The sequence below is a fragment of the Onychomys torridus genome, chromosome 2 (assembly GCF_903995425.1).
Source record: "Onychomys torridus chromosome 2, mOncTor1.1, whole genome shotgun sequence".
NCBI lineage: Eukaryota > Metazoa > Chordata > Mammalia > Rodentia > Cricetidae > Onychomys > Onychomys torridus.
In genome coordinates, this window is record NC_050444.1 from 114701984 (window position 1) to 114718676 (window position 16693).

Below are 16693 nucleotides of genomic sequence, written 5' to 3' on the forward strand. Positions count from 1 at the left end.
CATGGAAAAAAAGCCTTCCAGTAGGTCTTCAGAGCAAACACAAGTACGCCAGAGGGCAATTTTTCAACACGCAAGTCTTTGGTTTCATGGGGTGAGAGTAACAGAGGAAAATATAAAGGGAGAGCAAGAAGAAAATTGACTTGGTAAGACTGCCGACACCAGGCTAAGCTGGGATAGGGTGAGATTCCAACTGTGGAACAGCCTGCAGGACTGAGCCGTGCCTGCACTGTCAAACTCTGCAGGTACTGGATGGTTTATTGGGTAAAAAGATTAGTGTTTTCCCACATTGAGGTTTGAACCAAAGCAGAGGTCTTGGCTGGGAGCGGCATGGTCATTCTCCAGGGAACGGTGGTTTGGACAAGGGCTGTGTATGTAGTAAGCAGGCAGAAGGCCATAGTTACAAAACTATTGCACACAGCCACTGACGCAGTTGGCCGCCGTCGGCCCCATTGCAACAGCTCTTCAGTCAGAAGTGCCTGGGGCAGCGCTTGGAGACTTGTGCCTCTCTAGGGAGGGTGCCCATCCCTGTAGCAGGCCACAGCATGTGCTGTGAGCATACATGTGGCCTAGCTGTGCTGTGGACATCTCTCTAGATATAGCGCTTTACTGGGGGTAGCTCTTCCCTGCCTCTGAGAAGCAGGGTGCTGCTTTCTCTTCTTCCTGTACTTAACAGCATTTGTTCAGCACTTCCTGTGCCAGCCACTGGGCAAAACTCACCTGATGCCTCACTGGGGATGCCTCACCTGAGAGCATAAGTCACTTTCTTGGAAAGAAGCAGACTGTCATAGCCCCAGCATAGTAACAGATGAGCCCTGTTGTGGGATATTTGACCACACTGTGACACCCCAAGACTGTGTTAATAAAGTTAACCTTGAATCAGGGGGTGGAGCCAGTGACTAGCCGACCTCAATTAGCCATAGAGAAGCCAAGAATACAGATAGAGAAGATGCACAGGAAGGGGTAGGGAGGGGTTTAGAGATTCGGTGGTCTCTTCGATCTGGGAAGTGCAGAAGGAAGGTCAACTGCTCCTCCACTGCTCCTTTGGTCTATCAGGTTTTCACCCCAGTATTTGACTCCTGAGTCTTTATTGGTAATGGAACAATTTAGATGAACACATCAGAACCCTATGAGTAAAGACCCTGAAAAGGGCCCTCAGAAAAAAAGGGACATCTGGGGATTGGCGAGATAGCTCAGAAGGTAAAGATGCTTGCTGCCAAGCCAGACAACCTGAGTTCGACCCCTGAGACCCATATAGAAAAAGAGAACTAACTCCTGCAAGGTGTCCTCTGATCTCCATCCACATCCCACTGGGGCAAACACACACACACACACACACACACACACACACACACACACACACACACAATTTAGAAAGGAAAACAAAGGTCACTTCATCTTAGACCCTGGGGACAAGCAAGGCTTGGCATAGCAAGGAAAAGGCACAGCCTATGCCAAAGGCCCAGCAGGGAAGAAGCTTTTGGCTTCGGGGGATTCTGGGAGGAGTTTAACGCAGCACAAGTGGTGAAAAGATAAGGGCTGCAAAGGTAAGTGAGGCCATTCATGGCCCATTAATGTTTTAATAGTTTCCTGTACAATAAACAAGTCTTGGTTTAGAGTTATTGAAAACAGGCTTTCTTTAATTAACAAAATAAAATCAGACTAGAAAAAATGGCAGTGGAGATCAAAGCTTGAGGCTGGCAATGCCCATAACTAACACCTGTATACAGCATGGCCCTTTCCAAAAGAATCCAGTGCTTATCACTGCCATCCTCTCTCATTCCCAGCCCTCCAGGGTCTGGAGCATAGAGCTCTTCCTTCATGATGTCACACAGTCCATCAGGGAAATTCAGTGTGGGTGCTTTGGACACTCGGCCTTATCAGTCAACCAAAGTTTATCAAGATCCCTTGAGAAATCATGAAGGGCAAGGCAGTCCAAAGCCAGCCCCTTCCTGCTGGGCACTAAAGCCCTAAAGGCAGACGCCACATTTTCTTTACTCCTAACATTCCCAGAGCCTCGTGTCCAGAACACCAAGCAAACTGCAGGCTGTTGGTGCTTATTGACCAAGTGACTAAGGGCTCCCAAATGGTTGATCCTAAAAGGAGAATCCAGGCATCCACACAGAGGTCTGTCTACTCCTTCTGTGTCAGACTTGGGGGTGCCCCCCCCCCAGACTTTTGGCTGATTTGCCAAGGACAACTCATTTGTGCTAAATAGTAGGCTTAGTTCATGCAAACAAGGACAGGAAACCGAAAATGACTGACTGGATTAGTGTGGTCCTGCAGAGGGTAGCATCACCACTATGAGGAGCAAAATGGCAGCTGCATTCCAGCAGATCCACTTGCTGTGTCCCTGGTGGGGCTGGTAGGGAGTGATGTGTCAGAGTGGGGGGAACTTCCTGTATATTGGTGTTTCCGTTTATGTGTGTAAATGTCCTTAAATAACCCACCTTGCCTGGAGAAGAAAGTTAAGTGTCACACCCAGTTCTGGATTCCACATTAACAACCTCCTTCCGTTCAGCGTTAAACTTTGCCCTTGAGGCCTTTTGTTTAACTTTTTAATTTGAAAAACAGATTCTGCCGTCACAGTCTGTCCTGCACTCCACAGCACCCTCTCCTCCACCCCACCCCACCTCTCACCCCACCCCTACCCCACCCCCTGCCCCCACCACCAAGTGAAATATAACTATCTCAGACCTATTTCCTTTTGTTTGTAAAATGGATGCCCTGCCCTCTGAGTAGAAAGAGAGACTGCAAAAGGTTCTGGAAGTTGTATGCCGTAGAAGACTGGTTGTTGACAAGGAGCTGAGTCCCTCGGCTCTGTCGTCCATCTTCAGCAGACTCAGGACCAACTCCATTTTGTAATTGCTCACAAGGAGGCACGAGAGAAGAAACAGACTGCCACTGTCACAGAGCCTGCTGCTGTCCCAGCCCTCTTGTTTAGGATGCGGTGGGATGGAGGCTCTTTATGGTTCGTAAATCCTGACTACTGTGAGCATTCCAGAATCCCCACAGAATAGGACTGGAACTTTCATGGAGCTGTAAATTAAGGGGTGGGACGTGTGATAAAACTCCTCAGAGAACTGTGCTGCAATGGTTAAATGAAATTTTATAAGCACGTTCAGCGCAGAGCTGTTTTGCATTACATGAGTTGAATACCTTAGAGACGCCACATCTGCAGGCACTCTATTAAATACTGAGTCAGCACTTTCCAACCTGATGAGATTACTTCTCCATCTGACCGGCTATGAGGAAAGCTGAGCTCTTGTCTTGGGCTGCAGATTTCTTTTGATGTTTCACCTTGAACACTGAAAGAGGACAGGTTCTCTCCCACCACTGGTACATCCTAAACTGTGGACATTGTGAATGTAACTGGCTGATTTTCTGAAACCAGAGCCTTTGTGGGAGTGTGGATTTATGGGCCACCAAATCAACTGTAGTTGAATGTTCTTGCAGGAAAAAAAAATAGATCAAAGCTCAGTGTTTACTTCCTCAATGTAAATGTATCAAGATAACATCCTCTGATGCTGTACTATAGTATTGCCACTCACTGCAGATAAGGGACAGAGACTCCTTTGTAGTCGCCTGGATACAGTAGGGCAGATTAAGGGACTATAAAGTATGAAGGCAGAAGCCATATGAAACCCAAGCGGATGTCAGATCTGAGGATGATTTTTTTGACTCTCCACCGATGAATTTTGTTTCATGTGCCAGTATTTCCCAATGATTTGATTCAACCCAAGAATTTACCACTTTCGGGTTTCTTCTCTATTTTTTTTTCTGTCCCAAGAAGGAAGGTGCAGAGTCATTCTTCAGTGAGCATTCTCAAACTTATAGCGTTTTCAAATAGCAGAAACTGAAGGAGAATATCCTAAGAAAAGTGGCCTTTCCTGGTGTTACCTTATCCATCTGATGTGATTAGCTGTGCGTGGAAGTTTATAGAAATCCAGGGACACTTCTCAATGGGTGACTGCACACCCAGCACCATTAGCAGTGTCCTCAACTACAAACTGATGGATAGAAAAATTGGCAAAATGGATGAATTTCTTATTGTTACAACTGTTCCTCTACTATATTTCTGCAGCATGTTTACTAAGCAACCTCATTCAAAAAAAAAAGGAGAAAAAAAAGTTCGTGTGTGGTTCCCCTAACTGACTTCCCGTTCTGGAAGCCCTTGGTCAAGTAGCTGGGTCAATTGTCATGAAGATTAGTGTGATGTTGAAATAAGTACTAATGGTCAAATTACAGGAGTGAAAAGTGGAAGAATAGGTTTTGGTTTAAACCTGAAAGGGTTAATTAAGGTTTTTTTCACGGGTTATTAAAGACCCCATCTCCTGCCATAGGAGTCATATTGACACCCCACCACAGGGCTGCTCAGCTCCTCTATTGACATGTTGCTGGTAGGAGGCACAATAGCCTCTGTGTCTGCAAATCATTGCTAAAATCATCTCAAGGAAAAAAAGTTCCCAAGCTTTAACATTAGACAAAGCCGGAGAGTTGCAGTGTGTGGCTCAAAAATCCAGAGTCAGCAACTTGTATTGATTAAAAACTAACCTTTAAAGTAACTCGGAGAGTGTGTGGTTAGCATTTAAATTTAAACATGTCATGAGTTGATTTGTGTTACTGAATACCAACTCAGAAGGAGTAACATTCACAACGCAGGTTTTTTTTTTTTCTCCTAACTCCGTTAAGCAGCTAAAGTATTTCATGAAATGTCAATAGGGCAAAAAAAAAAAGAAAAAGAAAAGAAAGGGGAGGGGCCAATGCTGGGCCTCATAGTTTTCTTTCCCATGCAAATATTCGCCCCCCAAAAGAAAAGTGTGGAGAGGGAAACACAATAATTAGTCCTTTGTCTAACTTTCTCAAATGCCAAAGAAAGACAGATTAATTAAATATACAACAGTGTTGGTTTTTGGAGTGGGGGTCTAGCTTGCTGGGCAGGTCATAAATTAGGCAGAATAAATACTTCAGTGTGTTTGCAGTGGGTCTGCTACGTCAGAACCACTGGAAGGTTGGTGGGAGGAGAGCAGAGGGTTTCTTGCTAATGATAGTCACGTCTGGGTCTGTCTGGTTGCTAAGAGCAACCAGACATGATGTAACACCAGGATGAACTTGAACTTGGGGGACTTGAAAAGAGAACAATAGACCAGAGCAATCAATAAAGCCTATTTCAGTGAAGGGTTACAGAGCTGCTCTGGGGTAACCTTGTGGGCGAGGCACACTGAATAGTAAGATGTGTGAAGAAACTTTTTTTTTTTTTTGCTTTGCTTTGCTTTTTAACAGAAGTACGGGACACTGCTGGTTTTTGTAGTGTCCTGAGTCCAGCAACAGTGGGATGGAAAACTGCTCCCCCTGCTGACTCACCAGGTCCCAGGCCTTTGCTTCAAGAAGTACTGACTGTCACACTGAAGGAGTCTGTATTTCACAAGGGCTTTCCAGCAGCCTACAGATTGAGGACAGCACCGGCCCCTCAGTCTGAGACTGCTGTGTATAAGGAAGAATGTGGGAAGGGGTCTGTGTCCGCTTTAAGGAAAGACTTAAAACAGATCCAGTTTGGGGCCTGCTTCCCATTCTTTCTTCTCACTCATCTTTCTTTTGTCCACTTAGATTCAGGCCATGTGCGCTAGCCAGGGTGATTTCCTTTCCAGATATAAGCAGCTTTATTGTGTTTCCCAAAGCACACGGTCAGAGAGTAACAGCTACATGTCTTCAGGAGGAGTAGTTTTGTGATTTGAGCTTAGGAGCGGGTTTTTTTTTGTTGTTGTTTTTTTTTTTTTTTTGGTTTTGTTGTTGTTATTGTTGTTTGGTTGGTTGGAGTTGTTTTGTTTTGTTTGTTTTGTTTTGTTTTGTTTTGTTTTGTTTTGTTTTAAAGCTCCTTTGTAATTCAAAGGTAGCTTGTTGTGGCCAGGAAATCTTACACCAACGTCCATGGAGCTATCAGTTAGCCATTTATCCCAGGGATCAAAGGAGTCCCGACTTTCCCTAATTGAATCTTTCTGAAAAGAGTGAGCCTTAGCCCTCCGGAACCGGTGCTGATGTAACCCTGGTTGATGCTGTCAGTGCAGAACTCATGGCCGTTAGCTTTGCCTTGGAGCTGGTGGCTTTTCTGACTCCCAAGAAAAGTAGTGAATTTTCAGGGTACTTAGAGGAAAGCTGGCAAAAATCATACACTGTTTAACCTGAAACTGATTTTGATATCGATCCATAGATGGTCATTTTGTTTACCTAACTTTCTTTGTTGACAAAGAAATGCCAGCAGACATGAAGGTGATCACCTGGATATTTATGAAAGGGACAGAAGACGGGGTCCACAGGCTGAGAGACAGCTGCAAGGGCATGTTGAGTGGGCAGAAACATGGATGAGGACTAAGCAATGGCCTCATTTTCTCCTTGAACTTGATGGTGCTTCGTAAGGTGTAGTCATATTTATTATATGTCTCTTCTAAGATAAGAACATAAAATTAGGTGTATTCAGCTGAAAGGAAGAGGAATTTGTACCATAAACTCTCCCTCCTGAGCATAAGGAAGAGAAGTGGAGAGGATCACTCTGGCTTTCCCATCCCCCAGGTCACCAATCTGGTGTTTCCCAGCGGCCCTTTCTGTTTTGGCTCCCACCATCAGCCACCTGGTGTGTTCACAGAATCATGTGTTCATATGTTTAGCACTTGTCTTTAGTACCTACACCTCACTGAAAAATATGTTGAGAAAGTCATAGAAATAACTATTCACTACAGCCCCTAACCTCACCCTTCAGCCACTTTCTATATAATTTGCTTCTCTTTCTTGAGCCTGCCCAGTCACTGAGGTAGGTACTAATAAAAGAGCCAGGTTCCTTGCCCTCTTGTAACTGTTCACTACTAGGTTACAAAACCTCATGTGATGTCATGTGGCCAGAAAAGCTTCACTTGGTGAGATATACTCAAAACATTGGCAAACCCCAGCAAAGACAATGAATTGTAATGTCATAGGAGTAAGATAAATTTCAGTGGCTTGGGATTCACTACCATCTGTCATTCCTTGTTCACATAAACTTCCTAGGTCAATTCTGATCACATGGTTAAAAGAGCAACTTTAAAAAAGAAAGTTTTTGTGTTTGTGCACTAAGGATCACTGTGGGCTTTGCTCACACTAGGCAAGTACTACCCATGAGCCAAATCCCAGCACTACACCCACACTTCTAATTATATATTTATTTTTGTCTTCTAGTCCTGGTACCTGGGATAAAAGTTGCAGCGTCCCACCATCCACCAGACAGACCACCTGACCCCTTCTCAACTCTGTAACATGGACGCAACCTCAACCCAGCGCAGTTACAACTTCACTGTCAGTGGAAGGGGAGAAAAACTTGTACATGGAAACAGCAAGCATCATGGTCAAACGGCAAAGGCCATAACCTTTCGGGATTTTTTTTTAAATACTTTAGGGACTGTCGTAATTTCTCATATGGTGCTGGAAATGGTTGGGCTGTGTGACATTTGAAGTGTTTTGGTGGTGGTGTGAGCATTAGGTGAAGTGGCTGGTAGAGGATGAGCCTTGCTCACTAACTTCCTGTTGTAACACACTTCCCTGCGAGCCTGGCCTTTTCACAGTATTTCATGAATTTGCTCATGCAGGTGTGACCCTCCCTGAGCATTTGGAGGCACCTGGAGAACGAAGTCTTTCGTAGTAGCTGAGATCCGTGATCTGTAACTTACAGGACACTCAAAGGGCAATTTTTTTTTCTGTAACATATTAGAAAAAGAAAATGCAGTTGCGCTGATCTTTCTTTTCGTTTAGTTTGGTTCAGCAGCGAGCAGTCACATACACAACACAGCCCTCACCGACAGTGAACTCACTCGTGTTGCAGAATAATTCCAAAAAGACGGCAAAGACTACTACTACTATCAGCTGGTTTTTGGTTTTTTTTAAAGTTTTGAAATGCTGCACTTACATAGAAAAGAAAAAAAAAAACATTTTTCAACAATTTCAACAATGACACAAAAATTCACATGGAAATGGGGAAGATGGTCTGTTTTGACAGAAGCTGACAGAAATCAAAACAATCGAATTTTGATTTGAGTGAAGTGCAATTTCATTGGATAGCTAAGTATCTTTGTAAGATAGAGATTGTTGAAAATTCTATTTTTGTTTTTCAAGTCCTCCCACCCCAGGACTCTAAATTATTGGGGTAAAAAACAGCCTTGCAAGAAAAAGGGGAGCTATTTTTGCTTTTTATGTTTTTTATTGTTAAACTTGTATCCCTTTAAAAAAAAACTGAAGGAAAATTAAAAAAAAAAAACAAAAAAATACAAATCTAATGGTGCTTTTACCACAATATGTTAACTACATTAAATGCTACTTAATTATTTTCTGTTATCAAAGCACATAACTCAAATGAAATCATGGTATCTGTTAATTTTATAAGCTAGAAATCACTAGAATGAACTATGCCAATTCTGGAAATTTTTACATGTGTATGGCAACACCAGATCTATCAGTTATCAAATGCCTCATTGTACCAGACATTGTCCAGAAGTTTCAAAGACCCTTTGCAAACCCTGAACTGGGCTTTGGGAAAATTAATACTAACAACTCGGGTAGGAACATAACTGCTGGTGCCCATTCAGATCAAGGGTACTCGTTAGGAAAACGGAAAAAAAAAAGTTCACACACACACCCCCTCAAATGTCTTGTATCTTACGTTTAAAAAAAAAAAAAAAAGACAAAAAAAGATCAAAAAAGAACAAAAAAATAAAAAAGCAGAAACAAACAAACAAAAAAAAATGCAAGTGATTTTTCTACCAGACAGCGAAGCACCCCCTTGCTTCCCATGCAACTTCAAGGGTTCCTATACTATACATATATATGTGTTCTGGTTAGCAGGCCCTGCCGACCAGAGGAAGTCTCTGCATGTTCTAGTGTTAGTAACTAATTTTTATATAGCTAATGTAGGATAAAGTAGAGTGCATTAAGACAATATTGTAACCCACTCTAGGCACCTGCCTTTAAACTGTCTCAGCCCTTCAGAAGGGCTCAACTACTGTCCTATACAATCAAATAACTGAAATTCTTGGGAAGACACTTTGCTCCTCATCTTTACCCCCAAATGATGTTGTTTTGTTTTTACTTTTTTCCTTAATTTGCACGAAAACAAAAATTCCATATCAATGTGCCTTGCCCTGGATAGTGATTATTTGTGGAATTGTTGCACATGCTCCTCTATTGAAGGGGTTTTTCCCTACTCAAGCATTCGGAGACACTTTTTGTAAATGTAACTTCTATGTCGGCCATCGTCAGTTTCAACATCTAGATCTCAATAGAAAGTTAGCTGTTCCGCAGACAGGCGTAGTCTCGATCGTCCTGTGTGGTCAGTGGCAGTGCTAATCTGAGCTCTGTAGATGCTTACTTACAATATCAGTATTTGGGATGTTGCTGCATTTTTTCAATTTATTTGGAGTCTTCCTTTATTTTCCCCCAGATATATGAAAATATGCAATACCTGCTTATATCATGTAGAAAAGCTTAGCAGTTATTAATTTTCCTTTTTTTTTTTTTTATTTGACCAAAGTCAGTGCTGCCCTTGACGCAGTCAGTGTGTTTCTAGGTGTCTGTCTTTGTATTTTCTGTGGTGTTTGGTGCACGTGCGCAGAAGGGTTCCTCCTAGAGAAGCAGTCAAACTGTGGAGCACTAGGCTGACCCTGCTTCAAGCAATTTTGTTTTTACAACTGTTCCTTTCACAAGCAAGCCTTAAAAAAAAAAGAAAAAAAAAAAAAGACGACTTCCTTTCTCTTCAGCCCCCACACCCACTTTTCTTAGCAGACAGCAGTCAATCCGCATTCAATAAAAAGTACATGATGCCCATTTTTATATGCACGTTTTTAAACTTCCAAGTTCTGAAAATTGTTTACTGGTTATCTCTATTTAAGGAAAAAAAATAAAATAAAACATTTTGGATTTTCCTATGTGTCTGATAAGTGGTTGAGTAGTCGCTTGGCGCTGTTGTGTACGGTGTGATTGTCAGTGTACGGTGTCTATATATAGCCAGCAGCATACTTTGCCTTCCCTATAGCACTTAGCTGGGCATTACTTTCTTATGACATATGTGCACTAAAAAGAGAGAGAGAGAGAGAGAGAGAGAGAGAGAGAGAGAGAGAGAGAGAGAAACAATAGCAGCTTACAGTGCTTCACAGTGAAGGGAAAAAAGCCTAGACAAACATTTTGTCAGAACCTTGCAAAATGCCAAGGTATTACCAGTAAATTGGTTGTATATACAATAAAATTGCACCCTTTTTTAAACAAAACACACTAAGCAATAGTTTGGGCAGTTTTAGTTGTTTTTAGTGAGCATGTTGTAGTCACGACTGCAAAGAGAGAAAATAAGCTGCCCACTCAGAAGATATGTCATTTGTATCGTTGTATAGTTTTATTGATTACACTGATTTATCCTACCCTATTTTATAATGCAGGACTTTTGTAATGTTGTCTAAATGAGGAAAAATTTCTGTCAAATTAGCCTAGTGAAATTTCTGATTGTTCATTATAAAGGCAGCCTTCACAGAATTGCTTTTTGTTTCTTTTCAGCCCACTTTGGGAACTGGATTTAAGTTTAAAACTTTCCTGTTTCCTTTTTGTTTGTTTGTTTGGGTTTTTTGTAAGTATTTAAATACAGTTATTTTTCTGCCAATGGTATAGCATATTCCTATGCTTGAGAAGTGTAGGTCTACTGAAAAACCATTGCAAAATGGACGTTACAGGTGTGCTGTATTTTTGAAGGTATTTTGTTGTATTAAGTTTGATGAAGCTAAAAGTAGGGAACTCTGAACAGAATTGCCGGGAAAAAAATGTTTTCAAGGCTCTAAACCATTGTGGAGGCAGTGTGGGGCTATAGCAGGCCAGGGTTGCGTAGTAAGTACACTGAGTTCTGGTTCTGTCCATGCTTCATTGTCAAGAAAGCCGCAGGACACTGTAGTTTTGGATGCCAGCAAGTAGGAAGACAAAACACCAACCAATCCACGTGTTTTGCATTATAGGTTAAAAGCTGAGAGAAGGCGCTTGAGGAGAACTTTACTCCAAGGGTGTAGAGACAGACAGACTCAAGAGCTATCAGCATTTGAAGGCCCAGCCTTGATTCTGAGAAATGTTGGATTTTTTTTTTCTCTCCCATCAAATGGCATTAATACAATTGGCAAAAGTGGTCCCTCAAATGACTCCCCCAAATTTTTTCTTTGGGAACTGAAGTCAGAGGCACAAATTCTAACTCGTAACATCTTCCACTAAACGCTTGCCCCTGGCCACTGCTCCTTTTCTAACTTCTCCTGGGCAGAAGTCCTCTCTGGTGCCATTCTCCTCACCTTCCAGCCCTCTTCTTCCCACTAAGCCCCTGGCATGACATCTGTTAGCTCACTCCCCACTCAGTGCCACCCCCCCACATGGCTCCCACAGGCCCTCCAGGCTGCATTCTCCAAGCTTTCCTTTTTCTCTTCCTGACAGTCCAAGTGTGCAGAATCCAAATCTCTAGTCACACTGTGCTATATTCAGTCAGCCCACAGGAATATGCAAAACCTATCTCAAAAAGTTTGCCTTTCACCTTCCCAAATCCTTATCCTCATGTGCTTCAACAACTTTACAGGTTTTTTTTTTTGTTTGTTTGTTTTTTGGGTTTTGTTTTTGTTTTTGTTTTTGTTTTTGTTTTGGTGGATAGTGGTTTTTAAGAATGTCATTTGATATTCTTTACAACAGAGTCCATCCCCTGGTCTCTATCCTTTTCCTCTCTGTGTGTCTCTGTCTTTCTGGTTTTTCTTTGCTTCTTTCTCCTGTCTGGTTTCTGGTAGCAGGCCTCATTGAACAGGTGTCAAACACAAGAAGTGTGGTCAGTGAGGAGAGCTTTGGTGGTGCCTCCCAGCCTACCCGCCAGACCTTCCGAGACAGTCCCAGAGGCTGCTCCGCCCTTCGGGCATGGCTTTCATTTACATCGGCTTCTGAGGCCATTTTGTCTTGAAGTCAATGCATGCACTTCCTGCTTGACAGTAATCCTACTCTGCCTTCTCCACGTCCAAGGCTGTGCATTCTTCTAATTAGTGTCATGGATGTTTCCCCTTTATTTTTTCCAATAAAAAAGCAGTGGGATGAAAATTGCTTTGATATATAGCAGGTATATTGAAGCTATTCCATAGCACTTAACTATAGTGAATACTGTGTCACCAGTTCTGAAATCAATTTAATGTTTAATGCAAATCCATTACATGGTGCTATTACAGGCTGACAAAATGATTTACACAAATGTGACAACTTGGCCTCAATTCACTCTGCTTCCCAACAGTGTAAATGCATAGCAGTGTTTATCTGCATGAGAACTATGCACTAATCTATCTGAAGAAGAAAAAAAAACCTGTATCAACTTCGGTATCTACTTTCCGTTTACTTCAATCCTTGCCTTTTTGGTCATTGTTATAATGCCAGCTTTAGGACAGAAAGAATTATAAGAAAACCAGCATAATACCTGATATATTAAAATGTAGTGCCTGTGAAATCTGTATTATACTGCTCTTCTGAAGTAAGATTTTTCTACACCGGTAGCCTTCGCTGTCTGTCAGTCAGGACCTCTGGTATAGGTGATGTAAAATAACCGTACAATATTATGCATGCTATTCCATAATGCTTAGTGACCTGTATGAATATTACTCAAAGTTCTGTTAGTCTTTTTTTCTGCCTCGGTTCTTGTCAGCTAGGTTTGAGGTATTTCACTGAGAACGCGAACTCTGTCTTCCTTCCGGCTGTCTTCAGTATCTTGGAGGTGTACACTTACTTAAATTCAGTATTACGTGTGTTTTGTTTTCATTTTTTTTTTGTTTTTGTTTTTTGTTTCGTTTTGTTTCTCCTAAGGGACAAGCATGGGTGTTTGATTTCAGAAATCAGTATCTGGTGGAAATTTGGTTTCAAAACTACCGTTTGAATGTCAAGAACTCTGCTGCAAAACCACTCTGAGAACCTTTCTAAGTGAGAGTCGCTTTCTCGCCCCTCGGCAGAAGCTAGGCGACGCGGAAGCATCTTAAGGGACAGTGGACCCATGCTTGATCCGCCTCACACCAGACGTCCTCATATTAAAAAGAAAAAAAAAAAACTTAAGAAATCACGTGGCTATTTAGTTACATGCACAGATGCAATATTTTCTTCAAAACTATAACTCTGTACAAACTTTGGGCCCGATTCATAACAAAGAAGTTTGCTATTAACACGGGATTTTTTAAATAGTCTTTTTTTTTTTTTTTTTTGGTCTAAATTTGAAACTACTTGCTTCCCAAATTGAATTTTTTTTTTCTAATTTTCCCCATGAACCTGACCCATCTGCCCTCCATTCTCCAAAGGGTTGCATTAAACCAGTAAGCAAGTTAGAGGGATAAGGTATGGAGACTAGATCCTGGCCAAGTGAGAAGAACTGTACCGTGGGTCATGGCACAGAGGACACCTGCTCTGTGTGTCAGGCATCCTATATGTGGACTCACTGTGCTGTTTGAGTCAAAACACAAACTTTGTAAAATGTGTCTGGACCACAAGAGTATACAGGAGAAGTGCTACCTGCACACTGGAACAAGTTCCTGGCAGAAAGTATCACAGACTTTAAAATGGAAAGTTTCCTGTCTCTACAGTGGTTTCAAAGGCAAATGGTGTCCAAGGACTAGACCGTTCTTCCTGCGGTTAGATGCCCAGCTTCTCAAAAAACCTAAAGCTGGATTTTCTTTTCCATGATGGTTACTTGTAATGTTCTTTTTCTTTTTTAATTTTTTTCTTGCTAATGATCTGTAAATTGGCGTTTTTTTTTTTTTTTTTAAAAACTTACTAGCCTTCTCAACTAAAGGTGTAGGCCACATGCAAGTGTAAGGGAGCTGCTAGCTCTCTTCTCCCTCAGGCCACTGTCTCTCTGCTGGACTCAGCAGCCTTGCCACTGAGATGCCAGCTTAGTCATGGAGTGCCAGCAGGTCCCATTAGGTCCTTAGAAAGACTGTCAAGGCTAAGTCCTTCTTTGCCCTCCCACTAACCTTTCCCATCACACATGAAAAAAAAAAAAAAAGTCTGCTCAGAGTGCCTCTGATTTTCATTTCAAATTGTGGGGGAAAGGACTAAAAACTTCCCATGATGGAAAAAAGAGATCTCTTGTGAAACAAAACACCCCGTGTTAATAACTTGGTCTGAAATTGTTTCTATGAGCCGGGCCCCCTGTGCCTCTAGCATATTTGTATTGACTCTCATAGTTACCCTTTCTGTTTACTGTGTTCTGTGAAAACTTGTAATTGGTTGAGAATCACTGTGGGCGTCCATTCTTATCAACTAAATCTCCACAGGGTTTTTGAGCTGGTGTGGATTAGTTTAACTCTTGTACTCAACCATTAGTGCTACCACCTTCTCACATTACAATACAATTACTGGAAGCAAGTACTGCATTTCCTATGCAACAAAAAAGGAAAAATAAAAAATTGCTAATGCTACAGAAGTCATGTCCTCCTTTGCTGTGCACATCATGCATGCCGAGTGGGCGAGTGAGCTGTGATGGTGGGCTGCTGCTTCTCCAAAAGATGGGCTTTCGGACTACAGAACTGATGAGTTACTCTTGATGAGTTTTATGTGTGTGGGATCTTTCACAGTGTTCCAAGGAGAGTGTGGCCTTCCACCTACCTGGACAGATGCCAGGATGCACACCCCCCTGGAGCTTCCTGTGGACCTGGTGCGCTTGCTCCCTGATTTACTATTGCTATCAGGAGGCAGGGAGTAGGTCCCATGGGGTAGGGGCTCTAAACTGTCAGGCACAGCCATCAGCCGTGGATCTGGAGAAGCTCAAGGAAACAAGGGTTCAGGTGATGAGGGTGGGACACACATGGCTGATACTTGGGTCTTTTGGGAGAGAAGGGCACCGTCAGAGTAGGAACACTACGTAGCTAGGGCTAAGAGCTGTGGGAGAAGAGGATTGGCTGGTGCTAGAATTACCAAGGAAAGTGAGGTTTCTGCAGAGCACGGCCGAGCTGGAGCTGGGAATGCTGGGAGCAGCTGGAGAATGCTCTACAGCTGTAGCTGCTGCCACTACACTGGACAGGAAGCTCTCTCTCCTCTCCAGCCTCTTCTTGGCTCCTGCCTGTGGGTCTCCTTGGCTGGAACTAATAGTAACCATTGAGAAAGAGATTCTGGAAGTAGAATCAAGAAAAATAAATACCAGCCCCCGCTTCATTGCAGAATGTGAACTGGTAAACTAGGCACTCAGAGACATGAATAAGGGGCACATTTAATCCATTTTGACCTTGAGGCCACACTGTGAGAGAAGTATAGTTTTTATCCTCTTATAGATGAGGCTTCTAACCAGAGAGATTCATTACTGGAGATCATTCAAAGAATAATCATCCGTGTGGGATTCAAATCCAAGAAGTCAGGTGCCAACTTCCTTCCTGTAATCACCTGAACATCTTGATTCTGTTAAATACTTACTCAATAAATATTGATGGGAAAGTGCCTACTGTGTGCCAGAAACTATGCCAATGCTAGAACTAGTCAGTAAATCTTGCCTGTTCTTCTGAGCCATATGGTCTAGTAGACAAAATGAATATCACTCAGATCAGCTCAATAGCACAGTCATAATGAGTCTTTACATTGTTCTGAAAGTCAGTGAGGCCAGTGTCATAGGTAGAAACTGACTAGGCAAAAGAGGGGTTAAGACTATTTCATAGTGGACAGTAAGCAAACCATATGGAAAATGTACCTGGAATCAAAGGGAGCTTACACCTATCAGGGCCCCCAGGAAAGCATATCAAGCTGAAGGAAGGAGAGGCATGGTCACACATGAAGTCTAACCTTGAGTAAAGACACTGGATGTCTTTGCAGCACAAGATGGATGTTTCTTCCTCTTAAAGCACACTTGTTGCTTTTCTTATCACTTTGAAAATATATACGACAGAAACACAGGAAAGAAGATTTGTGGGGGCTCATAGTTTCATAGGGACTTTCATCCATCAAGCTGAGAAAGGCAGGGTGGAGCTCTTGGTGATAGGAGCATGTATCCGAGACCCCTCACATGTAACAGGCCAAGAGAAAGCGCAGGCCAACACCAGGGGTGGTATAACCTTCAAAAGCCCCGCCTCCAGCAGCCTCCCTCCACCAGCCAGGACACACCTCCTAATGGCTCCAGGGCTTTCAAAAAGCCAAGTCCCCGAGCTGGGGACTGAGCATTCAAAACATGAGCCTGTAAGGGAACATTGCACTCTCAGACCATAGCAGAGACGCTTATAGAATATCCATTCATTAGATTTGCATATACCATCAAAAGAAACAATTCCACATGCCACAACAATGAAGATTCTAAACTTATTTTACATGTTTCTTGTGGGTAGTCTGAAACCTCTGCCCAGGATTGCCTGATTCTAGGACCCAAGAGAGAAAACAGATAGCATTTGGCCCATTGCTGGAGTTATAGGCAGGATTCATAATGACTTTTAACAATCCCATCTGGAATTGACCCCCACCACTTTGGTTCACATTTCATTGGTCAAAGCAAATCACAGAAAGGCTAGAGAACTAGTCTTGGGGTGTGGAGACAAAGAGTGCATCATATGGTGAACTGAGTGGAGTAGAGCATTGAAGAAGTTAGCCACGCAGAGAGGTGGTATGCAGTGGGCTGCAGGTTCAAGGTAGAATGCAAAAGAAGTGAACAGAGTAGAGTCCAAAAAGGATATTAATA

At 42.6% G+C, this 16693-nt stretch overlaps 1 protein-coding gene across 4 annotated transcripts in view; it reads left to right on the forward strand.

Moving 5' to 3' along the window:
* The window catches only part of Nfia (nuclear factor I A), a 339960-nt gene extending 331715 nt beyond the window's left edge, over positions 1 to 8245 (forward strand). For all 4 annotated transcript variants that reach the window (XM_036177614.1, XM_036177615.1, XM_036177616.1 and 1 more), the window contains one exon: positions 7204 to 8245. In XM_036177614.1, coding sequence (XP_036033507.1) covers positions 7204 to 7221 — 18 coding nt within the window. In that variant the 3' untranslated portion in view covers positions 7222 to 8245. The remainder of the gene's footprint in view (positions 1 to 7203) is intronic.
* The last annotated feature ends 8448 nt before the right edge of the window (positions 8246 to 16693 follow it).